Below are 27,928 nucleotides of genomic sequence, written 5' to 3'. Positions count from 1 at the left end.
TCATTGACAGATCTTATATAATCTAAATGGTCAGTTTGAATGGATAGGGGATGAATAAGAACTGCTTGATCATTGATAATTCATCTGCATTGTTCATGAATGGGACTACTTTATGTAGCATATTCATGAACATCCTTTGGATGTGATTTGGAATCAAATAAAGATGACATGATTGTCAGAAATACGCTTAACTTTGGTAGCGGGATAAAACTATACTTTACTCCGTGTTATGATACATACTCCGTGGTTGTTAATTCACGTGACACAAGCAAGAGTGCAGAATGTTTCCGCATGCGCATACGCGACAACGAGAGAGAATAGCGGAGCCATTTTGTTGATCAAAGACAAACATTATTTTGGTATTTTTTGGTGGGTTTTCAGCAGTTAAAAATCATTGAATTCATTAAGCAATGTTTTAAAATATGGCTTCCTTGAAACTGTTCAGGAAATGTTCTTGATTTTTTTCCCATTTTCGCCGTCTGCAACGATGACCGAGGTGTTCCGTTTTCAAGACAACTTTGGAACATCTTTGATTTCTCAGATTAAAACTGAAATGCCGAATAAAAAAACAACAACATCTTTACTTTCGGTTTATATTGAACTGTAATAAAAATTTCACTCGCTTCCTGATGTAGTTGTTGATAGAACCAAAGAAAAAATTATTTATGTGAAGGTCATATTCTGAAATAAGTCGACTGTATTAAATTTTTAAAAAGATCAAGCAAAGATAAACAGATGGGCGACTTTATCTGATGGCAGTGGCTAGGTAGCCGGTTCTGGCTACCTAGACATTTAGTCTACGTAGCCGGTTCGGGCTACCTAGACTAAAGGTCTAGATAGCCGGCTCTATATACATATCGTATATGAAACATGTAAGTAAAGGTAGCCGGCTTTAATAAACTGTATCTATAAAGGATTATAAGGATCATTATATTAGTTAAATAAAATACATTTCTTGTGATTTATTGTTTATTATTTGTGTTAAATACCTGTTAATTTGCCGTATTTACGCACTCATATCATATCGGTGGAAATTTTGTTATGTTAGAATGTACTCAATACATATTCAAGATACAGTGATTAAATCTTTAAAGAAAACAAAACAAACAGTTAAGAAAAGATAAAACAAAGAGTATCATCGTACATAAAATGATGCGGCTCTACTGAACATAATGGCGTTTGATCATTTCCTATGCCTTTTTTAAGTGAAAATTTTAAGTAATCATCTCTTTCGCACTTCTATGTGCGTCTTTAATTAATTAACTAATTACTTATTAATTTCTTCGCCGGTTTGTCTATAAGTCAATGATCTTGATTGGTTCTAATTGTTTGTTTGAACATTTATTCTAAGGTAGCGTGATAAATGTGAAATGTATAATTACATGTACATATCAAAAGACTAAATTCTAAAGGATCGCCAGCAATTGAAATCATCTATCAATTTTTAATATTTATTTTTTTCAATTTACAACAAACTACAAAATTTTATTAAAAAGTTTACTTTTAATTAATAAACATGCCATTTAAACACGCCGACGACGATAACGACACTTTGATCATTTAATGATAAACATAACATAATATGGGCCGATATCATACGAGTGCGTAAATACGGCGAAATAAACAGGTAAATCACATATTTTTAGTAAATAATAAGTCACAAAATTGTAATTTATTTAACTTATATAATGATCCTTTATAACAAAGTTTATTAAAGCCGGCTACCTTGACTTCTGTGTTCATATATGATATGTACATATATAATAGAACCGGCTACCTAGACCTTTAGTCTAGGTAGCCGGAACCGGCTACGTAGACTTTTGGTCTAGGTAGCCGGAACCGGCTACCTAGCCACTGCCTTATCTGATAGACATTCTCTTGATCTAAACACGTCTCTCATTCTAAAGACTCGGACTAGCTTAAGCCTTAAGCAATCGGGGTTGTTTTTTTTTTTGTCATTTAGGGAATATGACCCATAGGCCATACCCCTGGAATTGGGAATTTTCGCGTCATTTTGGCTAAAATTGAGTAAAATTTCAGTATTGAAGACAAGACCTATCCTGGAGTGCCCAAACTGCGCCCCTCTTAGCTTTATCTGTGAAACACAACATAAATACAAGTGATAAGTATAACACAATTACCAAAGATGAACCTCAATTTTCATCAGTCCTAAGAGAAATCAATCTTCATTAAAGAATTTAGCCTCCAAAATTCCACTGAAATCCAAGGCCTGTCAAAAATCTACTGCCATTTTGTTTGGACGTAACTCCACCCCCTGCATGACATCATAATAGTCTCGTCTCACTCGTGAATTTCATAATAATAAAGGCATAGTGGAGACTGGGGAACCTTTGGACAAAAATGATCCTTTTTTATTTTTCTAAAACATCTTTAATTAACTTTCTGTAATTGTTATACTATCCTTCATGTACATGAGGGGTAGTTAATGGTCATGTTTCATGTTTTCGTTTCTGAGATAGGCATGATGCCATCGTAGAAGACTAGCACTAAAATGTATCCCGAAACCAGGGCACCACGGGACACATCATGGCAACCATTAAACAATGACCGGTATAAACAATTCAGTCAACCCTGGTGTAACCGTCTCATCAGATGTCTAGCTAGATGGAAAAAGAGGGCTTACAGGAAAGCGCTTAAATCCAAAAACCAGTCGGACTGGGACATATACAGAAAGATTCAGAAGGAAACCCAGAATAAGTGCCGCAACGTCAAGAATGAGTATGTGCGGAACATGGTCAGCGAGCCCGGTACCAAGTCAAAGAAGCTCTACTCTTAAGTCAAGAGCTTGAAGAGCAACAGTTCTGGAGTATCGACTCTGAAGAAAGATGGTATCAACCACTCTGATCCTATGCAGTCAGTTCTCCTAGAGCTGTCTTTATCAGGGAGAACACAGACCATTTTTTAGCAATTTAGATCTATAGATAAGTTTACTTTCCAGAAAAAAGTTACATCTGATGTACCATGGTGCCCCAGTCTCCCGTAACTTATTAACATTATTGGTTTCTGAACAATGTAACTTAAAAAAGGAACTGTTTAAACAATTTTAACTGTTGTTTTCACAATTTTAATCCTCTTTTTCACAATGGGGGTTTGCAGATGATATTTTAACACATACGTATATATGCTTTAACCAAAACAAAAGCAGTTCCTAGACTTCAGTTTTCTTTTAATATTACAGATCCAGGGATTTTGTTACCATGGATACTGAAAGCTTGGAGACTATCCAGCTGTCCCTGGATGACATGGAAGGCAACTCTAATGAGACAAGACTTATTACTGTGGGTGTGACGGCGGAACAAGAGGCTGCTATGGAAGCATTCTTTCAGATCAATAGCTGGCAGCTTATTAAAGGTACCTTAAACACAAAAGTGATCCTTTGGGATAATCAAAATACTGACTAAAATACAGGTTCTTGAAATTTGGAAAAAATGTGTTTTAAAAGCAGGGCTCTAGATAATTTTTTTGGCCTATGAGTATTTACTCATCATAAATTTTGTGAATGAGTTAAATGGTAAAATCTGAAATTGACTAGGAATAATTTTACTCCTGAGAATTTGTAACTGTGAAAAAAAAACAAAAACAGAAATTAATTTTATAACATATTTATTAGGTGTAACATTAGAATTTGTTTGCAGGTAAGTTTCAGATTAGCATTCAGGTTTTTGCTTCTTTTTCTCCCTTGGCTTGCTTTGGCTTCACACTTGCTACCGAATTATTTAATCCAGTAGAATATTCAGTATACCTTTCACTATGTTTTGGGGATGATCGCATCATTTTTTGTTGGTTTAAAGAATGCGTAGTCAGGTGGAGCGTTTGTTCACTTTTTAGCTCGACTATTCAAAGAATAGGAGAGCTATCCTACTCGCCCCGGCGTCGGCGTGAGTGTCACACAAATGTTAAAGTTTGCGTACCACCTCAAATATTTTCAAAGTCCATTGAGATATTGCTTTCATATTTTGCATACTTGTTTACCATCATGACCCCAGTCTGTAAAAAGGAGGAGGCAACTCTATCAAACATTTTGACTGAATTATGGCCTCTTTTTGACTTAGAATAAATGTTAAAGTTTGCGTACCACCCCAAATATTTTCAGTCCATTGAGATATTGCTTTCATATTTTGCATACTTGTCAACCATCATGACCCCAGTCTGTGAAAAGGAGGAGGCAACTCTATCGATCATTTTGACTGAATTATGGCCCCTTTTCGACTTCGAATAAATGTCAAAGTTTGCGTACCATCCCAAATATTTTCAAAGTCCATTGAGATATTGCTTTCATATTTTGCATACTTGTTTACCATCATTACCCCAGTCTGTAAAAAGGAGGAGGCAACTCTATCAAGCATTTTGACTGAATTGTGGCCCCTTCTCGACTTAGAATATGCTTATTGTAATGTTAAAGTTTTACTCATTGCTTATATTATACTATCAAGCTCTGAGAATAGTCAAGCGTGCTGTCCACTGACAGCTCTTGTAAGCTAGCTCACCTGAGTACAAAGTGCTCATGGTGAGCTATTGTGATAATGCTGTGTCCAGAGTCCGTCGTGCCTGCGTGCATCCGTCAAGTCGTCTGTCCGTCAAATGGTCCTTATGTCACATCAACAATGACATATGTCCACCAGAGCTAAATAATTTTGCCAATAAAATACGTCACGCGTTCAACATCGAAAGCTCTGTCATTGGTGTGTCGCATGTTAAATTAAAGTCAAAAGATCAAGACTTTAGAGGCATATGACAGCATTGTGTAATGGATGTCTAATCACTAATGCCTCGGTTGATGACACATTGTGTATTATAAATGGAAATGGCCGTGGGTAATATTGATTTTTGTGCCCCCCATGAGTGGTGGGGGCATATAGATTTGCTCTTGTCCGTGCGTCCGTCTGAAGTTCGTGACACGCCTAGCTCAAAAAGTATTTGATATAAATTAATGAAACCTTGCATGAGTCTTTATCATGATATGAACTTGCGCACCTTCTATTTTTCGTCTGGCTCCGCCCCCTAATTTTTGAGTTATGGCCCCTGAAATAGTCACAAATGCATATTTTCACCTTGTGACACGCCTAGCTCAAAAAGTATTTGATATAGATTCATGAAACCTTGTATGAGTCTTAATCGTGATATGAACTTGCGCAACTCCTATTTTTCATCTGGGTCCGCCCCCTATTTCTACAGTTATGGCCCCTGAAACAGTCAAAAATGCAAATTTTCACGTTGTGACACGCCTAACTCAAAAAGTATTTGATATATATAGATTCATGAAACCTTGCATGAGTCTTAATCATGATATGAACTTGCGCACCTCCTATTTTTAATCTGGGTCCGCCCCCTATTTTTACAGTTATGGCCCCTGAAATAGTCAAAAATGCACATTTTCACCTTGTGCCATGCCTTGCTCAAAAAGTATTTAATATAAATTGATGAAACCTTGCATGAATCTTTATCATGGTATGAACTTGTGCACCTCCTATTTTTCGTCTGGCTCCGCTCCCTATTTCTGGAGTAATGGCCCCTGAAATAGTCAAAAAATGCACATTTTCACCTAATTATGTGCCTCACTCAAAAACTATTTAATGTAAATTCATGAAACCTGCTTGAGTCTTTATCATAATGTGACCTTGCACACTTGGCATTCTTCTTGAAAATTTTAGTGTTTATTACAGAGTTAAGGCCCTTGAAATAGCCAAAATAGTGGATTTTTTGTCTGTGGTGCTCATAGCTTAAAAAGTATATGGTATAGAATAATGAACCCATTTCATAATTTTTTTTTTTTTTGAGGCTATACCCCATTAAGAATAAGACTGCAATCATTTGAATGATTTCGTCCACCACACTATTCTCCCTGTCGTCAAAGCAGAGGGCGGGTAAAATCAAGATGGGAAATACTTCGCTGATTGAAGCAGACGAGGCAAAATACGTCGGAGTGACCTTTGACAAACGGCTAACCTGGAAGCCCCACAGTCAAGCAGAAAGGAAGGCCCATAGGAAGCTTGCCATGATGCGCAAACTTGCTGGAACAACATGGGGAGCAAATGAGCAAATACTCAAGACAGTATATCAGGGAACAGTGAGACTCCATTTAGAGTATAGCTCAACTGCCTGGTCCACTACTGCCAAAACTAACCAACAGGCTTTAGTTAAGGTCCAGAACCAAGCACTGCGGATCATGACAGGTGCTACAAAGTCTAACCAATCTCCTTCATGGAGAAGCTAACAGGCACACAGCCGTTACAAGACAGAAGACATGCAAAGGTTCTGCTTCAAGCAGAGAAGTTCAGGTCTTTTCAAGACCATCCCATGAAAGCCAAGCTAGATGGCTACACAAAGAATCGGCTCAAACGTAGCAGCTTCGTACATGAGGCAAAGAAACTCAACCGAGAGTTCAAAACTGAGCTGAGCATACCAACGACTCCCCTAGGTAGTGAAGACATTATAAACCCACTAGCGAATGATCTGTCCTCAGTGACAGTCAGACTTGCTGTTCTTGTCTTGACCGCGGGAAGCAAGAGGATGAAGGCATTCAGAAGAGCCTCACACTTGCTATGATCAATGAAGACTATCCTCCGGAATCATGGACTCATGTCTATACAGACGGATCAGCCACATGCGCCGTCAAAGATGGAGGAGCAGGAGTTTTCATTCAATACCCATCTGGCAAGAGAGAAACGCTCCATGCAGCCACAGGAAAACACTGCAGCAATTACAAGGCAGAGACTGAAGCACTCATGAAGGCCGTCTCAGTGGTTGAAGACTCGGCAGAAGAAAGCTCCTCAGTCGTCTTTCTCACAGATGCAATGTCTGTCATGGAAGCTCTGATCAACAGTAAAGCTCCGCAGCTAGCCAGAAGAATGCAGAGACTGAGTATAACCTGCAAAGTAGCACTTCAGTGGATTCCATCCCATTGTGGACATGCAGGCAATGAAGAGGCAGACAAACTGGCTAGCTAGCTATATATATAGGAGCTACAACCAACAGAACCTGTGAGTTACAAAGAGAAAGTCACCATCATCAAGGCACTAACGAGACCAAGGATGGAGGAAGATGCTTTTCATCTCCTTGATCGGTCTGAACAAGTGATGATGGTCAGGCTCCGCTCAGGGCACAACAAGCTCAATGCTCACATGTACAAGAAATACAGACTGACATCATCGCCAATTTTGTTACTGTTTGCCAGCTAAATGTGCGCTCTTTTGATTATCATAGGCTACTTTCAATTTCACATTCTAAAAATAGGTTTCGGTACTCCGATGAAAATAAGCGATTACAAAGTAACAAAATGGAATTTAGATAAAATTATTGCTATTTGCATAGTCTGAAACCATAAAGAAAATAATAGACAAATGATAAGATTGCTTGCGATTCTATGGAAAGTGCCTTTAATGAAACTATCTTGATGATCTTTAGGTCAATAGGTCAGGTGAGCGATACAGGGCCTTCATGGCCCTCTTGTTTTCTCTCGCTTTTAAGGTACGGTGTAGTGTGGAGGTAAGTTGCCCAAAGATAGAAATGGTATTATTGCTAAAACTACTACATTTCAGTAGAAATTAGATGACCGGTAACATATTTGAGCCTTGGATGAAATGCGTAAAAAGAACTTTAGGGGAATTTACATGTCAAAATGGCGACAGAAAAATACTCACTGAGCTGGATAGTGGCTCCAGTATGAAGGAAAAAAATCCTCAAGTCCATTAGTAGTGGTTTATTTCCCTATAAAACAGAGGTTAAAATACTCTTGCCAGTGAAATTGACTTGTTTATATAGGAATTGAACATAGCATTTAGATCAACTTAAACTTTGTAGATTTAGTATTACAGTGGATAAGCGAACTTGTTCAGTTTAATCTGTCTACTTCAATCTTTATATTCTGTTACACAAGTTTGTCTTGTTTTAGAGTCGAAGAGTGAAACTGTATCAGAAGATGGGAGCCAGGCATTGACTGTACATGTAACTTCAGAGCAGGAAGCGGCTTTACATGCATTCTTCCAGATCAATAGCTGGAACGTATCTTGCATAAAACATGGTAAATGTGATAAATTTAGTTTGGATACATGTGACACATTATAAATATTTCAGAAGCAGTTTAGTCGCATACAAATATTTAGTCAATGTTCAGGTCTTCTCATCCTCATATAACAAATGAAGATATTCTCATCCATATATATATCAACGGTTGATATCTCTGCATTTTGCCAGATACAATAGCTGGAAGGTATCTTTCATAAAACATGGTAAATATGACAAATATGTTTTGGATATGCCTCATAAATATTATAGAAGCAGTTTAGTGGCATACAAATTATAATTTATTTTCAAGGCCTCTCAGGGTTGATATCTACCGGTATACATTTTGCCATTTCAATCGCTGGAAGAAGGTATCTTTCATAAAACATCATGGTAAATAGGATAAATATGGTTTAGATGAGGTGCAGTATTATTCTATCAGAACCATTTTGTTCTGTTTCTTCTCAGAAATTCAAGACAAAATTCCTATTTATACTGTTTAAAAGTTTTTGGTAAAAATACTGTTCTTTCTCTGTATAAAGTCAAGCAATATTGATTTCAAAAATCATCTACAATCAACAAGACTTTATGATTTTTTCTTTGATTTAAAGATTTTTCTATAAAAATCAGGACCTGTACTTCTGTCTGAAAGTGAATCACAATTTTTTTTCGAGAGGAACTTCTTGTCTGTTCTGTTTAGCTGCTGAATAGATCGATACACTGACATTTCTTTGATCTTCTGATACTCGCAGAAAGCAAACCACTTACTATTTTTGTGCAATTCATTGATTTGCAAGAAGTCCTAATGTGGTTTAAATCGGTATAGACACGCACAAAAAAATAGATTTAATTCTTATTTGGGTAATTGGAATTCTCAAAGCTTTAGGGTATTTGTCATCTTCCCAAAATACTGAAAAAAAATGTCAGTGGTGGGCAGTAGGCCAATGGTTTCATCCAGTCCATGTCTGAGGAGCATCTTCTTACACTCTTATTTCAGAATCTCAGTTTAGCCTTATTTTTTTGTCGTGACTTTAAATTGAATTGAACATGCTGTGTTTGAATATTTTACAGAAGCAGAATCGGTTACTGATGGAACAGTTGCTGTTACTGAAGGGGCAATGGCAGTAGCTGAAGGAACAGTAGAAAGTATTGGGGAACAGTCCATAGACCAACAAGACGAGGTACAAGGAAGTGTTCAAACCTTACAGTCTATAGAAAATCAAGAGGTATTGATATAATTGTATTATATTGAAATGACGTAGACTTGCCATTAAAACCAGGGCTTATTTTCTTTATGTCTCCCCAACACTTTTGCTCCTGTCCCCTATTTACTTCTTGGTGTCTCTTGGACTTCTGCTCCTGTCCCCTATATTTACTTCTTACCTATTACTACTATGCATTGGGGGAGACATGCGCTTTTCTACTAAAGCATCTTCAGTTATAAAGTTACCTCTGATAAAGAGGCAGTCCCAAAGCAAGAAAAAATGTGGCTTTTTCCCAAGTTTAAACTTACTGTTCCCAAATATATTATTGTTTTTACTGATTTACAGTAGTTTTTCTACTTTTTAAGGATAAAGTTCTCAGTAAATTAAGGTTCAGTAAACAACAGTTACTGCTTAACAAATATCAAGATGACACCTAACATTTCCAAATATAATAAAAAAATCTGTATACATATTATAAATGTTCAATTTTTCCCAATTTAGACAATTACAGAGATATTTTCCCAATTCCACCAGGTGGCAATCCTGAAATGTTTAAAAAAAGACTTGACAAAGTTCTGTCTAATATTGCTTCAGGGTTATAAAGAAGTATTATGATACAAGATTACTTGAAGTTTGGCGTATATTTATTTCCTAGGTTGAAAATGAAACCACGGTTGAGGAGGTACCTGGTCTACAAATGATAAAAGTCACAACTACTGACACCGACGGAAGACCACAGGTGATCACAGTGTTTGCGGAGGGAGGCGGTTCAAGAGAAATACCCGCCTCACTGCTCACAGATCTGGGCGCTGCCAGTGACGGTAGTCGGGATATGCCACAAGTGATTATACAGGAGATAACATTACCAGAGGGAATGACACTCGATCAAGGTCTTGTGATAGCCAACCCTGGAATGAATGTTGTTAAAAGAATCACTCCACGAGGAAGCGGTAAGTTTTTGCAAAGAAATAATGTAACAACTGAATCACATCTGGCAGTTTTTCACATTTTCTATCAAGAGTCACCCTGATTTATTCGTCAAAGGTTCATTGCTTATTAAATAAAGTGAAAGGACAGTGTCAACTGTCAACACTTCTGAATAGATAACGCTTGTTTCTCATTTGGGTGCCAGTTTCATTGATAGTGCCAGATACTGATTTGAGTGCAATGGACCTATAAAAAATGTTGGAAAAGCTAGATTACAGTTTTATTTACCAAAATCTTGCATTAGTTCAACAAAGTCACAAAATGGTCCCAGCTCATGCTATTATTTGCTAATGATATTGATAGGACAGGGTACCATGCTGTAACATTGCTCTATTTTTAACTGTATTGGACTGATAGTAGAAAAAATCCAGTATATATATCTGTTCAGAATTCCAAGCAGACTTGCATTCCCTTTGATTACATATTTTTCTTTAATACCAAATCAAATGCTAATAACTATTCAGACGGGTTTGTTAAAAACAATTGTTTTTATACGCCCGAAGGGACGTATTATGTTATGATGCTGGTGTCTGTCTGTCCATCTGTCCGTCCGTCTGTCCATTAGCAATTTCGTGTCTGCAACTCTTGAACCCCTTGAAGGATTTCAAGGAAACTTTACACAAATGTTCACCACACCGAGACGATGTGCAGAGCGCATGTTTTGGATGTCTCGCTTCAAGGTCAAGGTCACACTTAGGAGTCAAAGGTCATATCACTTTGTTTCGTGTCCGCTCTGTAACTCTTGAACCCCTTGAAGGATTTCAAAGAAACTTGACACAAATGTTCACCACACCAAGACGATGTGCAGAGCGCATCTTCCGGATGACTTGCTTCAAGGTCAAGGTCACACTTAAGGGTCAAAGGTCATATATGACTTTGCTTTGTGTATATTGCTCTGCATTGCAGTGCTCTTGTTTTTATTTGGCAGATCTCTTTTTTGTACTTACAATAATTTTTTTTTTAATTACTTCCCTTTTATGTTACTATAAATAGCTTATTTTGGAACTTTTTTATTATTGGCCGTAGGGAAAAACCGAGACCACTTTTCTGTGGTACAACATGGATGGTACCTCCAATTTTAAGGTGTATTTTTACATACCTGTACCTGATAAGGATTTTTTGTAGACTTTGAATATTTTTTTTGTGGACTTAGATTTGTTTTTTTGAAGTTATCCTTTTGTTGTTCCAGTCCTTTGGGGCAACAACAGTCAAGTTCTTAAAATTTTGCTCCCATCCTATAATGTAAGCCTTCGGGCGTATATTGCCCCGCTTGGCGGCGCTCTTGTTTTAGAAATATAATATGCACAATCGCATGTATTCGGCTAAAACAAGATCAGATAGGGAATTTATGTTGCAATTTTGCCAAAAAAATAAAGTTTTTCAAATCCTCATTTTTTCAGCCCATGTCATGGTCTAATATACCAGGGACCAAATACCAAAACCTTTTTGACTAGGGCTGTCTGCTATAAAATTTACAAGGCAGCAATTATATGAGGGTAGCAGAGTCACGGACACTACAAACACAAGGCATAACAATGTGTAATTTATGGAAAACACTGAAGTAAAGATTCATTTTGACTGTAACTTGCTTAAACAAGTACAATTTAGCAAGTTTCACTCGAAAACCACTCGACAGAAGACATCATTGTGTTAATATTTGCATAAGAAGTATGATTATAATAACACAAATTGTTTATTAAACTTTTCAAATTCTTTTATTTTAACAGAAAAGCTGACAATGATAGGAAAACTACTTCAGTTCTCTAACAAGACATTGTGCTTTTATGCAAAACAGATGCTCAGGACTAAAAGTTTATGAGTTTTGAAAATAAATTGGTTCATTAAGACGTTTTAAAATCTCTACGGACACTACAAAACATGTTACATGATTTGATGATGATTCCAACAATGCTGTTGCAATATACAGAGAAAGTTATGTAATGACTAACTAAAGTAAGGTTTACACAATCATAAAAATACAACTGATGTGAATGTTTCTTTTTTTATGGTTACATATTTCCAAAACCTGAGTCAAAATTTTTTTCTGATGGTGTTTCTTAAGTAGAAAATGTATATCTAACCTCTATCCTGGCATAAACTGTATAAAGATTTTGCATAAAAAGCACAATCTTGTAGCCACAAACAAATGCTTAACATTTTAAACATTTTAAATATCATTAACTTGTCTTAAAGAATCACTGTTATAACGTCTACGGACACTACAGAAATTCATACTGCGTCTAAACCTTAGTTTCACCATCATTTTAACCTTTTTGTTACAATTTAGTTTGGAAAATTGACTTTCAAACAGCCATACTTCGAAAATAACAGTAGAAAACTATTGAATTATTCACAGCTATGAAATCTTTTGTTGAACATGTCCATTAAGAATAAAAATATTAACTATTTGAGACAAAAACTTGTATTCCAAACAGTTTGTACTAACAAATTAACTCATCAACACAACAAAAAACCTACCTCAATCAACCTTGAACAAACAGCAAACAATTTGAAAAAGAATAACACATGTGCCAGTTCGATGAACCAGTATAGTGGTGCATTCTACGGACACTACATACTAGTGCACGAGTATTTACCAGACTGTAATAACAGTAACACAAGTTTAAGCTTCCAGTGAACTATGATATGTTTTGAATACACTTAGAAACAAAATCTTTTAATAGGAAAATTTGAAAAAAAAAATACACAAAATTTGATACAAAATTGTATTCCGATGTGGTTTTGCTGGTTACCTTCAAACACACACAATATCACACAGTCACACACGTAGACAGACAGACAGAAAGACAGACAGAGAGAAAGAAACACAGGTACATACAACACTAAAATAAGTCTTAACAGTTTTTGTCCCGAATTCGACACTTTTTAGGCATAGCAGTTTACTCAGAATTGATAGCTTAGGAGATTTTAAGAAAGGTAATAATCATATCTAACCAATAAGATATAAATGCCTTAAAACACATCAATCAATTTTATTCAGAAAATCGACCGGTAGTATTTCCTGGTCAGTTTTTGTTAGGGTCAGATACCGCCAAAATAGAGCATAAACCAGTGGGTGTTTACCCTCTTTAACCACTGATGTAAGCTGGTATCTCAGTAACCACTTGTGGGAATGGATTGAAACTTCACACACTTATTTACTGTGATAAACTGACTTACACTGCACAAGTTCCATAACTCTATTTTGCTTTTTTACAAAATTATGCCCCTTTTTCGACTTAGAATTTTTTGGTTAAGGTTTTGTATGTAAGCTGGTATCTCAGTACTCACTAATGGGCATGGATTGAAACTTCACACACTTGTTCACTGTCATGATCTGACATGCACAAAGCAGGTCCCATAACTTTATTTTTGTATGTAAGCTGGTATCTCAGTACCCACTAATGGGAAAGGATTGAAACTTCACACACAGGTTCACTGTCATGATATGACATGCAGTGCAAAGGGTCAATAACTCAACTTCGCATTTTACAAAATTATGCCCCTTTTTCTACAAAGGACTTTTGGGTTAAATTCTTATATGTAAGCTGGTATGTCAGTACCAACTAATGGGAATGGATTGAAACTTCATACACTTGTCCACAGTCATGAGCTGATAAGCGATAAGCACTATGCAGGTTCCATAACCCTATTTTACTTTTTTACTAAATTATGCCCCTTTTTCGACTTTCGTATTCATTCAAGTGACAAGGCTGTTGAATAGTCGAGCGTTGCTGTCCTCCGACAGCTCTTGTTTAAGAAATAATTTATAGTAAAAGAGTTTTTTAACACTATGCACGATGGGCGGTTATACGTCGGGCGTAATAATTTAAAGAGGGCGCAGTCCTAGTGCAATTATTTTGTACGACATATTACCGCCCGAATTATTTCGATTCTAATATGCCTTTAATCTAAAATAGTAGATAAAATATAGTAGCACTCTTTCTTGTTTGCAACAAAAACATTAACGTCACCGCACGATAACGTGACGTTATTCTAACTTTTAGTGTTTTAACAGAGAATAGCATATGAGAATATTTCTTGCGCAACATTATGTCTGTTCTGTAATTTTTATTTGAATCAAGAACTATAATAGAGGGAAATATCTATCAAGGATTTATCTAACTTCTGTTTATTCCTAAATCTTCTCTGTTGTTCTCTTTTTTGACGTCTTAGTTCATTGCACAGTACTGGATCAGTCTGTTTTGCTATTCTCTGCATTTCCCTTTCCCTTTTTTCCTCTCTCTGTCCTTAAGTTTCATCTTTTCGTATTTTGCACTGTCACTTTTAACTTTTGCCCTGTATCTACACATAATTTGGCCTTCTTACTCTCAGGCACATAATTCTTTTCATTCTCTTCATTGTTATCTTTTGTAATGTTTCTTTTTGGCCTCATTTTGTTATAATTTCCCTTTTATAATGTTAATTTTTCAAAAAGCTGTAAAACACTAAGTATATTAGAGATTGTATACATATCATGCATTCTTGTAGTGTCCGTAGATCAAGTGACAATATAAAAAATCGCTCTGTTAAGAGACCAAGTGTGGTTAAATGTACTTTATAGTTTGCTGATTCTTATTGGATAGTTATACTGTATGTAAATAACGCAATCTGGCTAAAGTACACTTAGTGAAACTCGTTTTATAGCTTGCTAAAGTTCATTTTCACTTGAAAAGATAGACAAAAACATATTTTTCTAAAATACGCTGAAAGATGAAAGTTTTATCTCTTTGGAATCAGTATATGCTTAAAAACATCAATAATATCCCAAGCTCATTGATTATGTACTGGTTTTAAGAAAATTATCTACAGTTAAATTATTGATCTACGGACACTACGGTCTACGGACAAATTTCTGTTGCTTCCCAACAAATAACCAGTCGCAGAAGCAGAAAGATGTTTAGTTCTGCTAATTCTCTGAGACAGTCTCAAATAGAAAATAATACAAAATAGTAAATATTATTTGTGGGTCTTACAATTTACGTATTGCAAACATTGATCTACGGACACTACGAAAAAGTCATGTTACCAAATTATGACTCAATTTTTTTCATTTGGACCTGAAGCAAAATCTTTATATTCAGAGTGGTATATGATTATCAGCAACAGCACACACTACCATACTGTATCTGGCATATCACTGTTGCCTTTGTAATAGGGTGATAGAGACAGACCTTCAAAAACCAAAAAAACATAACGAAGGCCTGTTTTCGTATTTTTTTTATTAAAACTTAATTCCTTCACTGATAAAGAAATAATTTGACATTCTTTAATTTGAAATGCCACATTTTAAGTCTGTTATTGCCAATTCACATTAATGTAATACTGCTTTGATCATTTGCTTGCTAAAATTTGCCATTTTTTATTTGCAACACCATAACGATGAAAAAACACCATTTTTCGACCATATTATCTATTACAGTGTGTAAGAAATCGCAGGAAAGTATGTAATATTATACATCTTAAGAAAGCCCAAAACCTGTTCTTTTACATGCACAAAGTACTTATTCCCTATCTGTCAACAGTAAGGAATGCCATCACCATAACATGGGCCCATTTCATTTTCCCTATCTGATCTTGTTTTAGCCGATTTCAAGACTTTTAATTTTACTTATATTTTGAAAAAAAGTATGTACTGTATCTACAGAATCAGAAATAATTAGAAGAAACAAAAGATTCTATGAAAACATTCTACTAATTATAGGCCTAGCTGTTTAAAGCACCATATGGCTATTAATAGCACCACATGACTATTTGTAGCATCACTTGGCTATTTATAGCACTATATTGCTATTTATAGCAGAAAATGATTAACTTTTTGTTACTGCCAAGACTAGGTAATACAGAGATTGATAGAGAGAATTCTATTTACAGTTCGACCTGGAGACAAAGTTCACAAGTGTCATGTTTGTGGAAAGATGTTTAAGCAACTGCAAAGTTTCAATGGACACTACCAATCACATTTTGGTGCTAAACCTTTTAAATGTGACATCTGCAACAAAGGTAAAAGGAAAAGGAAAAAACAGATACCCTCACCAAATCGGACTTGAAGTTTAGAGGAAGCCATCTAGCTACCTTACGGAAAGTTCTAGCCTGGTGTCGGTCTGTTCCTATGATAATGCCTGCATGGATACATCGGATCTGCCTCCACCATCAAAAGCTGGAATGTTGCCTTTTGACCTAATTTTTATTAGTTATTAGATTGGGGTATGTCGTTGGGTGTCGTGGGCGGATGGGCGGGCGGGCGGCGTCAAACTGGTGTTTCCGGTCAATAACTTTTGTTTCGGTAAAGATATTTGAATAAAACTTGGTGTGTATGTAGCTTATATCAAGACAAAGGCTGGGATTGATTTTGGGGTTTCTGGGGTCAAGGTCAAGGTCACTGTTACTTAAAATAGAAAACGGGTTTCCGGTCAATAACTTAACTTAGGAATGAGCTATCCTGATGAAACTTGGTGTATAGAAAACTTATATAAAGTTGTAGCTTGGGATTGATTTTGGGGTTTCTGGGATCAAGGTCAAGGTCATTGTTACTAAAAATAGGGTTAGGTTAGGGTTAGGGTTAGGGTTGTGCTTTAAAGTGGTGCACTGTGATTCAGTATACTTTTTTATTCTTATGAAAAGTGTTGAAAACCTGGTTTCGTGGCATTGCCGCGTTTCTTGTTTACTTTAAACCCAGCAAAACATAATTTAAACATTGTCAGTCATAAAAGTAAAACTCAGGTATTGAGAGTGCGGATATAGTGAAACTCAAATATAATGAACAATTTTTTGTACTTAACAACAATTTGGGGACTAACATTTTTGTAGAGCTGTAGACAGAAATGTGTAACATAAGACATTTCTGAAATGAAAGAATTGGATCCTGGTTCGGCTATAAACAAGTTGTAATTGAAATTGAGCTGCTGTTTGATTCAGCTAATCCGTAACGGGATTTTTTTGTGAATTGTAATCCAGACATAAACTATACATCAGCATAAAAGTCTCCTGCAAAGGATCTGTTTTGAAGTTTTGAAATATCTTTCATAATGTCAATTCTGTGACCAAAAAAGTATGTATTTCCTAAATATTTTATTTTATAAAAAACTGACAAAATCACAGTTTCGGAGAGGGGGGATTTTTTTTTTGAAGTCCTGTTAAGTTTTTGCATGGAAATGTTGCTTTTATCCTTACTTAAATGCCTGAAAGTTTTGTAGCAGTCCATTTACAAAATAAAGTCAAAATTGATTTTTTTATGCTCCCTGAAGGGGAAGGATATAGTCTCTGTTCAGCTCTCTGTCCGTCCATCTGCCCAGTGTTTCATGTTCGGAGTATTTCTCTGCAGCCACTGGTTGGAATTCAGCAAAACAACATGTGCATATTATCTTTGTGTATCGGTCAGTCTGATGATTTTTGACTAATCTGTTGCCCTTTGATTATTCAACATTCGTAAACTGTAGTGCTATCATAGTGAGAATTTCTCAGAAACATCTGCCTGGAATTCAGCAGAAATTCATAGGACGCTTCACTCTCAAGAGGAGATGCCTATATTTTCTTCAATATCCCTTGGAATGAGTTTTCAATGAGATATTGCCCTTTCATCATTCAACATCAGTAAACTGTTTGGACCAGTCAGTAAATGCCACTTGTGTTCTTTTAACCCTTACCCTGCTAAATTTCTATAACAAACTTGTCCATCTCTCAATTTGGACAGTACCATTTACTGTTAAAAGGGGTGCTTACCAAAAAGATACTGACTGAATTGCAAACAGTGCAGACCATGATCAGACTGCACGGATGGTCTGCACTGGTCACAAAGGCAAAATAACTTGCTGCCAGGTTAATATGCAAATTTCGGGGAGCATCGATCAGTTTTACTGATATTTCTTGTTTAATTTTTGGTGTCAAAGATGGCTGAAGTTTACATCAATGGATGGAAAATAATCCACTATTATTTTTTATGTTCCCGAAGGGAGGCGTATTAGTTTTCAACTGTCCATCCGTTAGTTCATTTGTTCATTCGTCACAACGTTAACTTTTTGCATGAAGGCACTTTACTCGTGAACTACTGCACCCAGGACCTTCAAACTTCACATGCTGATAGTACTTATTGAGTACACCACCCTTACTGACTTTGGGGTCACCAGGTCAAAGGTCAAGGTCGCCAAGTCAAACGTTAACTTTTTGCATGAAGGCACTTTACTCGCGAACCACTGCACCCAGGACCTTCAAATTTCACATGCAGATAGTACTTATTGAGTACACGACCCCTACTGACTTTAGGGTCACCAGGTCAAAGGTCAAGGACACCAGGTCAGACGTTAAATATTGGCATGAAGGCACTTTACTGCCGAACAGCTGCACCCAGGACCTTCAAACTTCACATGCTGATAGTACTTATTGAGTACACGACCCCTACTGACTTTGGGGTCACCAGGCCAAAGGTCAATGTCAAGAAGTCAAACAGTAACTTTTTGCATGAAGGCACTTTACTCGTGAACCACTGCACCCAGGACCTTCAAACTTCACATGCTGATAGTACTTATTGAGTACACGACCCCTACTGACTTTGGGGTCACCAGGTCAAAGGTCAAGGTCACCAAGACAAAGGTCAAGGCACTGCGGGGGCATTTGTCACCATTAGTGACAGCTCTTGTTTTGACAAAAAAACTCAAAATTAATACGTTATTATGAAAATTTTAGATATTCCAATGTTCAACATTGGAACACTAGAATGATGTTTAATATGAACAGTATTGGCATACTTTAAAGAGAAATTGAGATATAACCTTGTAACAGAAAAGGTGGAAGGAATACTAAATCAGTGACTTTATTTAGCTCAGTAAAGAAAACTGGCCCACGGTGTACAAAAATCAAATGACTGTTTTTCATGCTTTTTTCTGCTGACTCATTTTATATGTATATTAAATTGTTTTGAATAGTCCAGTTATTAGCTCATCTGATTTTTTGAAAAAAAATGATGAGTTATTGTCATCACTTGAGCGGTTGTCGGCGTCGGCGTCTGCGTCGGCGTTGCCTGGTTAAGTTTTATGTTTAGGTCAGCTTTTCTCCTAAACTATCAAAGCTATTGCTTTGAAACTTGGAATACTTGTTCACCATCATAAGCTGACCCTGTATAGCAAGAAACATAACTCCATCTTGCTTTTTGCAAGATTTATGGCCCCTTTTGTACTTAGAAAATGTCAGATTTCTTGGTTAAGTTTTATGTTTAGGTCAACTTTTCTCCCAAACTGTCAAAGCTATTGCTTTGAAACTTGGAATACTTGTTCACCATCATAAGCTGACCCTGTACAGCAAGAAACATAACTCCATCTTGCTTTTTGCAAGATTTATTGCCCCTTTTGGACTTAGAAAATCAGTTTTCTTGGTTAAGTTTTATGTTTAGGTCAGCTTTTATCCTAAACTATCAAAGCTATTGCTTTAAAACTTGCAACACTTGTTCACCATCATAAGTTGACCCTGTACAGCAAGAAACATAACTCCATCCTGCTTTTTGCAAGATTTATGGCCCCTTTTGGACTTAGAAAATATCAGATTTCTTGGTTAAGTTTTATGTTTAGGTCAACTTTTTCTCTTAAACTATTAAAGCTATTGCTTTGAAACTTGCAATACTTGTTCACCATCATAAGCTGACCCTGTACAGCAAGCAGCGTAACTCCATCCTGATTTTTGCAATAATTATTGCCCCTTTTGGACTTAGAAAATCATTTTCTTGGTTGAGTATTATGTTTAAGTCAACTTTTCTCATAAACTATCAAAGCTATTGCTTTAAAACTTGCAACAGTTTTTCACCATCATAAGTGGACACTGTACATCAAGAAACATAACTCTATCCTGCTTTTTGCAAGAATGATAGCCCTTTTTAGACTTAGAAAATCATGGGTAGGACAATATTTCTATTACACAAAAAAAATCAGATGAGCGTCAGCACCCGCAAGGCGGTGCTCTTGTTTTATTGCTTAGGGTTGGTTTTTATTGCTTGGGATTGGTTTCGTTACTTTAGGTTGGTTTCACAGGTTTCTTTTTTTCTCATTACAGGTTTCACATTGAAGGCAGCCCTAATTTCACATCATTCAATACATACTGGAGCTAAACCGTACATTTGTACACTGTGTAATAAAAGTTTCAGGCGAAAAGATGACATGATGTGTCATTTACGTACTCATACAGGTATGTACTCTATGTAATAAAAAATTTTGGTGGAATGATGATATACCATTTACATACACATTCAGGTATTTTTTCTGTAAATAATTGTTTCTGGGCCAGAGATGATATTTGTCATTTTGTACACACAAAAATCTTCTACAAATTAGTTACAGTTGAACTTTGTTCACTCGAACTTGGATAATTTGAACCACCCTTCACTCGAACTCGCTGTCAGGTCACGGTAAAATCCCTATATGTATATTGTTTGATGGCTCAAACTACAGATAACTCAAACAAATTTTGCCAGTCCTGTCTGGTTTGAGAGAATGAAATTCAACTGTATTGTGAAAAATATTCCTAGAGCCTCAGTCACTGACTGGTTACCACTTACCTCTGCGAGTTCAAAACACCACTTCTAATATTGGATGTAGAATTCTTCTTTATGAGGAAGCAGTCCAGCTGGCTAACCAAAGATTGGTTGTTCTTCCAAGGTAATTGCCTGTTCCAGGAAGAAACTAAGATCCACTTCTTAGCTATAGGTAATAGATAAAAAAAAAATTTACCATCTAAGGAAAGTTAATGTTTTGCAGTAACGAAGCATAGACACGTGTGAACTCAATAACTTAGTTTACAGAAGACAGGAAGTGGTCTATTAATCGTTTATAAATTAACAAATAAAAACTCTAGGTAACCATTTGCAGCTCCTATGATAGGCACATAAATTTTCTTCTTTTGTATTGTGTGATACACAGTGAAATATACAGATTAGCAAGATAAAGTTTTGAGAATCTCTGGTTACTGATAAGATGTTTGATTATGCTAGTTACGTTTTAAATAAAATCATGTAACAGCATTAATTATTTTTTGTTTCCACACAAAGTTAATGGGGCCTCTATGACTGAGTGGTTAGTGTCGCTGACTTCAAATCACTTACCCCTCACACATGGGTTCCAACCTCACTTGGGGCTTAGAACTCTTCATGTGTGGAAGCTATCTAGCTGGCTTCTGGAAGGTTTGTGGTTCTAACCAGGTGCCTACCTGTGATGAAATATTGCCGGGAGGGGTACCTGGGATCTTCCTCCACCAAGAAAAATTGGGAAGTCGGCTTATGACATAAAATGTGTCGTTCCGACATTAAATCTAACAAAGAAAAATACAAACTTCAAGTTTCAATTCGAAATTTTTCAGGGGTTGAGGAGGGGATTATTTTCGAAATCAGGGTGGAATATATATTGAAATAATTTACTTTGTTTGGTAAAGTGTATGAAATATTTACTTTAAAGACATCTACATGTATGAGAGCTCTGAATTACCCACATGAAATGATGACCTGTATTAAAGTCATAAATCTCCATTTTCCTGTTTTGTCAGTTTTCGAAAGTGCTTCAAATAAAAGATTATCGCCTCTAGACAATACTGTGCCTAGTCTAAACATTCTCTGTTTTTATTAATACAGGAGAAAAGCCCTATGAATGTGATATCTGTGGGAAGAAATTCAAATACCGTAACCAGATTCCTAAACATCGTCGTGCTCACACCGGCGAAAAACCTTATGAGTGTACCCAGTGTGAAAAGAGATTCACGTCCAACATCCACCTGTCTCGACATATACGTACACATACTGGGGAAAGACCGTACAAATGTGGATATTGTGAGAAAGCATTTACACAGTATGGGCATTTACAGGTTAGTATTAAGATGAGACTGTTTCAGTGAATAGTAAATTTGTCTAACCCAAGAAGTTACAAATTTGTTTGCTGGACTGATCGTGATAATTTGCTGAAAGACCTGTATTAAAACTGAAGTTTACTCTCTTTTTTTTTCTGTGTTAAAATCTACAGATGCTTGCATTAGTTAAGTTAGTATGGGTGAAAAAATGTTAGGTCACTGATCTTTATAGAGCTACTGAAATATTTGCTCCCCTAAAAAAACATTTGTAAAAAGATAAAATTAATTAAGGTCATAAATGAATACCAGCACTATGGTTGTACTCTAATTGTTAAAATACATTCATTAGAAGTTGGATTAAATGTTAATATGAACAAGAAAAAATTGGGGGTGGTTGAGGGGGGGGGGTGGGGGAGGGGCGTTAATAAGGGCATACAGGTATAATGGTAATACATGTACAATATTAAAATTAGAAGGAAAGTGAAAGGTAGATTGATTTCCTCCATTATGGAGAGCTATCAAATCGTGATACATTATACAGTATATGGCAAACTAACATATATATAAATGACAAATTATATACATGAACAGCTGTATCATGTTGACTTTAGCACAGTTACCAAGCATTTATATACATAATAAGCATTGGACAAATCAAATACACTTATGACATGAATTTGTAACATTTTAGATATTATGTACTTTAGATATATTGGACAACTGTATTGTGTAAGGGACACAACTCAGCATGTCTCCTACTGAAATTCTCGCCAACTTTATTATGAAATTCTATATTGTGACAAATATTTTACAACCAGCAATTATATATATCTTCAGGCCCACACACGTATCCACACTGATGAGAGACCATTTCCCTGTGAAGTGTGTGGACGTAGATTTAGAGAGAAGAAGGTCATGAAGGTAAAAATATTGTTAAGCTTTAGTTTGCCAGACTTGGAGGAGGGATTGGGCATATAGCGATGACTCGCATATTTTGGAGGAGGGGTCGGGCATATAGTTTGCCTAACATTTAATTGTTTAGATAAAACCTCAACTCAATTTTTTCTTCAGCATTTATGTGTTTTGTAGAACTTAATTCAGCATCGAAAACTTAAATAAATCTTTAACTTCATTTATTTGGTTGAAGATGCATTTTTGAAATTCAGTGGAAGAAATCTTGAATAGATGCATTGCTTACATAAAAAAGGGATTTAGTTATATTGCATTGAAATGATTCGGTTATTACTGTTCCATTGAAATATTTGAACAGAAGAAAACTAAAACAAATGTCTAATTTTCACTTTTACTTTCTCTGAACTCCAGCGCCATGAGCTTTTACACACAACAGAGCGAAAGTTTAAATGTGATGTATGTGGTCGAGGATTCTTACGTCAGAGTAACCTTGACCTCCATGCTGTCATGCATCAGAAAGGTCCAAAAGAAGGTGGATTGAGAAGAGGGAGGCCAAAGCCCAAAAAGAAACAGGCAGATGCTGAGATGAGAGAATTTGTTGCAAATGTCTTATCTTCAGTTAAAAAGGTGGACTCTGGAATGCAAACAGAATCGTATGTGAATGGTGTGCCTGAAAGTTCTGACAATGGATCAGGGGCAGATAACTTATCTGCCTTTGTTAACTTTGCTGTAGAGCAAGATAATAAAAATGGAAGAGTCGAGAATTTGGCAGATTTGCAGAATGTAACGGGAGGAGAGCAGCAATATACACTGGTTATGCAAGATGACGGTAGCGGTGGTTATCTCATCTCGAATTACGACGGTAGCGCCATTCCGGAGGAAATCGTTAACACTCTGCCGTCACAGCATATCGAAGTCTCCACTGGGTCTAACAGTGCAACAGATGTTAAGGAAGAGACAGTTGTTAAGGAGGAAAATTTTGATGAGTCGACATCTGAAATGGTTGTGAAGTCTTTGGAAAAAGTAGTTTATGCAAATAATATTAATGGAAATACAAACATAAATGAAGAGGTTGTAGCATTTGAGCATGGTTTTCCTGAAGGGAACTTGTTAGTCCAAGAAGTAGATAAAATGTCACACGGACAACCTGTCCCTAGCGGAGATTATATACAGGTGGTGTTAGAAGAGCCAAACCAACAAAACGTGGTAGTAAACCAGGAAGGCTAAATGTGTTGCATGTTTTTTTGTGTGTGTGTATTTGTTGATAATTGCATGAAGAGAGGCAGAAATTGTTAATGCATGTATGGAATGTTTTGTTTTTGATTTGAAATCTTTAAATCAAACCTGGGTTAATTAACACTGCCACTTTATTTATCATAGATTGGGTAATATTCACAGAGGTCTTATTTTTATATTGTTGTTTGCAGAGAGCTATTCACTCTTATATTCTCTAAAGTTTTATTGATAACACAGTTGAAATTCTTATCAATACAAATGAGTCAGAACTTTGTGATGTCTTGAAGAAAAAGTGACACTAAAGTTACCAAATATACATCTCTGAATATATATAAGAATTGAAAATGTACATAAGTAATGGAAACCAAAGGAAGTATTAACATAATATTTTTAGATTTCTTTCTCTTATTCAGTTGTTAGTAATGTTGTAGTAGGGCAATAACAGATTGCAAAGGAGATACCAGTACATGTCAATTACTGGACAGGGTATTTAGAGTTTGAATGAATGTATTCTGTAGCAACACTTTAGTCATTAAAAAAAACAATCGTGTTAATAACACAAAAATATTATGATTTTTTAAAGACCTCGAAGGTTGATTATAGACATTTGAAAAAAAATCTGGAATAGTTTTTCATTTTGGTATCTTTTTAAGATTGTGGCCATTATGACCATCATATTTTTATGGCTGTGACTAAATACAGAGTTGGTGCGCCCGTGATATATTACAGACTCCGGTATATACCGGATTAACTAAATTTGAACAAAAACACCTTAAATATATATATTTTGTAACCATGGTGATTCTAACCCTAACCTTTAGTCAGTATATTATGCACATTATACACTAAATGCGTGCGTACATGCAAAAAAATGAGTATTTTTGCCGTGCATTCCATTTGATGATAATTCCGCGCATGCGCAGAACGGCTACACAAACTCTGCAATGAAAAACATTCTATTTTTATTATATTGATATTTTTGATGTCGCATTCTTTTTAAGTCTCTCAGTGATTTTCTTAGTTAACATAACAGTAACAGAATAATAGCTCTTTTTTTCTTAAATTTAGAAAATTTATATTTAATTTTATCATATGGAAAATACATTTGAAGGTCATAAAAATAAAGGTGGGTGACTGAATGGTTAAGGTTGTTGGTACTACTTACAGCAACCGCAGCTAAATTTATGCTCTTAACAGTAATCGGTCTCGGGGGCACTGTTCCTAATTGCTGTCATATTAGGAGGTGGCACCGACCCCAATGGGGCTGGGAGACACCGGTGTTAAGTAGCTGACGCCTTAACCACTAGACCACAGCTTCCCTTGAAATTAATTGAGAACTAGGATTAAATTATTTATATTCGTAGTGTCTGATACTGAAATGTTAAGACATTTTGCTCAACTTGTTATCTATCACTATAATTGCTTGTTCTTTATAAATAAAATATTCACCAGATATATCTGGCTGTTTCGTGCTTTCACTTAGCATATTTTATAATCTCTAACTAAATATCTAAATTCAGGGGAAAAAACCATCATTTTAAAAATGCTTTCTTTAGTTTGCAGTTGGGTTAAAGAAGAGGTAAAATGATTCTGTGACTTTATGATACTGATAATCTAGCTTCATTCACTCGACTTGTATAATTCAAACACCACCCAATGTCCGACCTCATCATCAGGTCCTGCCAAAAGCCCTGTGTTGTATATTGTTTGTTGGCTGGAACTTACGATACATCAAACACATTTATGCCATAGAGTTGGAGCAGTTAGTTCGACTGAAGTCTGTAAACACTGACTTGTAGTAGGTAAAATATAATTTATAGGAAAGCTCTAAAAACAATTAGTCACACAAAAGAAATCTGATATAAAATCGAAGGAATTTCGGTGCATTTTATATCTTACACATTACAAGTATCACCTTTAATAATCTTGTTGTTTTTTAGCTCACCAGAGCACAAAGTGCTCAAGGTGAGCTATTGTGACCGGTCATTGTCCGGCATCCGTCGTCGTCTGTCAATGCGTCGTCCGTCAACACTTGCCTTGTGAACACTCTAGAGGCCACATTTGTAACCCAATTTTTATGAAACTTGGTCAGAATGTTTGTCTTGATGATCTCTAGGTCAGGATCAAAACTGGGTCATGTTTGGTCAAAAACTAGGTCATTAGGCCAGATCAAGCGAAAAGCTTGTGAACACTCTAGAGCCAACATTGGTGACCCAGTCTTTATAGAAATTGGTCAGAATGTTTGTCTTGATGATCTCTAGGTCAGTATCAAAACTGGGTCATGTAGGGTCAAAAACTAGGTCAGTAGGCCAGATCAAAGGAAAAGCTTGTGAACATTTGTGACCCAATCTTTATGAAACTTGGTCAGAATGTTTGTTTTGATGATCTCTAGATAAAATTCGAAACTGGGTCATATGGGGTCAAAAACTAGGTCAGTAGGCTAGATCAAAGGAAAAGCTTGTGAACACTCGGGAGGCCACATTTGTGACCCGATCTTTATGAAACGTGGTCAGAATGTTTGTCTTGATAATTTCTATGTCAAGATCAAAACTGGGTCGTGTTGGGTCAAAAACTAGGTCAGTAGGCCAGATCAAGGGAAAAGCTTGTGAACACCCTAGAGGCCACATTTGTGACCCAATCTTTATAGAAATTGGTCAGAATGTTTGTCTTGATGATCTCTAGGTCAAGATCAAAACTGGGTCATGTTGGATGAAAAACTAGGTCAATAGGCCAGATCAAAGGAAAAGCTTGTGAACATTTGTGACCCAGTTTTTATGAAACTTGGTCAGAGTGTTTGTCTTGATGATCTCTAGGTAAAGTTCGAAACTGGGTCATATGGGGTCAAAAACTAGGTCAGTAGGCCAGATCAAAGGAAAAGCTTGTGAACACTCAGGAGGCCACATTTGTGACCCAATCTTTATGAAACTTGGTCAGAATGTTTGTCATGTTGGATCAAAAACTAGGTCACCCCTTCAAATCAAAGGAAAAACTTGTGAACACTTTAGAGGCCAAAGTTGTGACTCAGTCTTTCTGAAACTTGGTCAGAATGTTTGTCTTAATGATTTCTAGGTCAAGTTTGAAACTGGGTCATGAGGGGTCAAAAACTAGGTCACTAGACCAGATCAAAGGGAAAGCTTGCCAACAGTCTAGAGACCACAATTCAAGTTTGAAAACTCATTAGAATTAGTCAGAATGTTTGTCTTGATTATCCTTAGGTAAAGTTCGAATCTGGGTCAAAAACTAGGTCACCCAGTCAGATCAAAGGAAAAGCTTGTGACCACTCTAGAAGTGACTCAGTCTTTATGAATCTTGGTCAGAATGTTTGTCTTGATGATCTCTAGGTCAAGTTTTAATCTGGGTCATTTAGGGTCATACCTCATGTTTTTATTATCCCCCGCCCCCGACGAAAGTCGGAGGGATATAGTTTTAGCGTTGTCCGTCCGTCTTTCCAAGCTCACATTTGCATACTTAGGTGGCTATAGGAACAATAGGTAACTGTACTTTTTCTTTGATGTCATTCATTCCGTAAGGCTTTTATGTGGCTATTTTTCTCTTAGGTGGCTAAAAGAACAATAGAGAGAACAAAAGAGTAGCCACATAAGTATCCATATGTAGGAACGTCCATCCTTCCGTCCGTCCGTCCGTCCGGAGCCATATCTAGGAAGTGGTTGGGAATATTTATATAAAACTTCATATACATGTTCACCACTATGAGTTCTTGCAGCCGTTCAAGTTTCGGTCAGATTACC

The 27,928-nt window shown here is 36.3% G+C and overlaps 1 protein-coding gene across 4 annotated transcripts; it reads left to right on the top strand.

Annotated features, from left to right (window-relative positions):
* Positions 1 to 259: 259 nt before the first annotated feature.
* Positions 260 to 25,634, top strand: LOC123535663 (zinc finger and BTB domain-containing protein 24-like). Of its 4 annotated transcripts, none has more exons than XM_053528371.1 (10): positions 260 to 369; positions 3,200 to 3,372; positions 7,913 to 8,041; positions 9,094 to 9,248; positions 9,883 to 10,177; positions 16,089 to 16,217; positions 20,253 to 20,384; positions 21,820 to 22,049; positions 22,869 to 22,952; positions 23,355 to 25,634. In XM_053528371.1, the coding sequence occupies exons 2-10, from the start codon at positions 3,219 to 3,221 to the stop codon at positions 24,168 to 24,170; spliced, it is 2,124 nt and encodes a 707-aa protein (XP_053384346.1). In that variant the 5' UTR covers positions 260 to 369; positions 3,200 to 3,218; the 3' UTR covers positions 24,171 to 25,634. The 4 variants fall into 4 exon arrangements, with proteins under 4 accessions (XP_053384346.1, XP_045174343.2, XP_045174342.2 ...); XM_045318408.2 differs by having other exon boundaries at positions 279 to 359; XM_045318407.2 differs by lacking the exon at positions 260 to 369 and adding an exon at positions 473 to 603.
* The last annotated feature ends 2,294 nt before the right edge of the window (positions 25,635 to 27,928 follow it).

The sequence above is a fragment of the Mercenaria mercenaria genome, chromosome 17 (genome assembly GCF_021730395.1).
Source record: "Mercenaria mercenaria strain notata chromosome 17, MADL_Memer_1, whole genome shotgun sequence".
Lineage (NCBI taxonomy): Eukaryota > Metazoa > Mollusca > Bivalvia > Venerida > Veneridae > Mercenaria > Mercenaria mercenaria.
The sequence above is the reverse complement of the archived record's forward strand: the minus strand, read 5'-3'. Positions and strand labels throughout refer to the sequence as shown.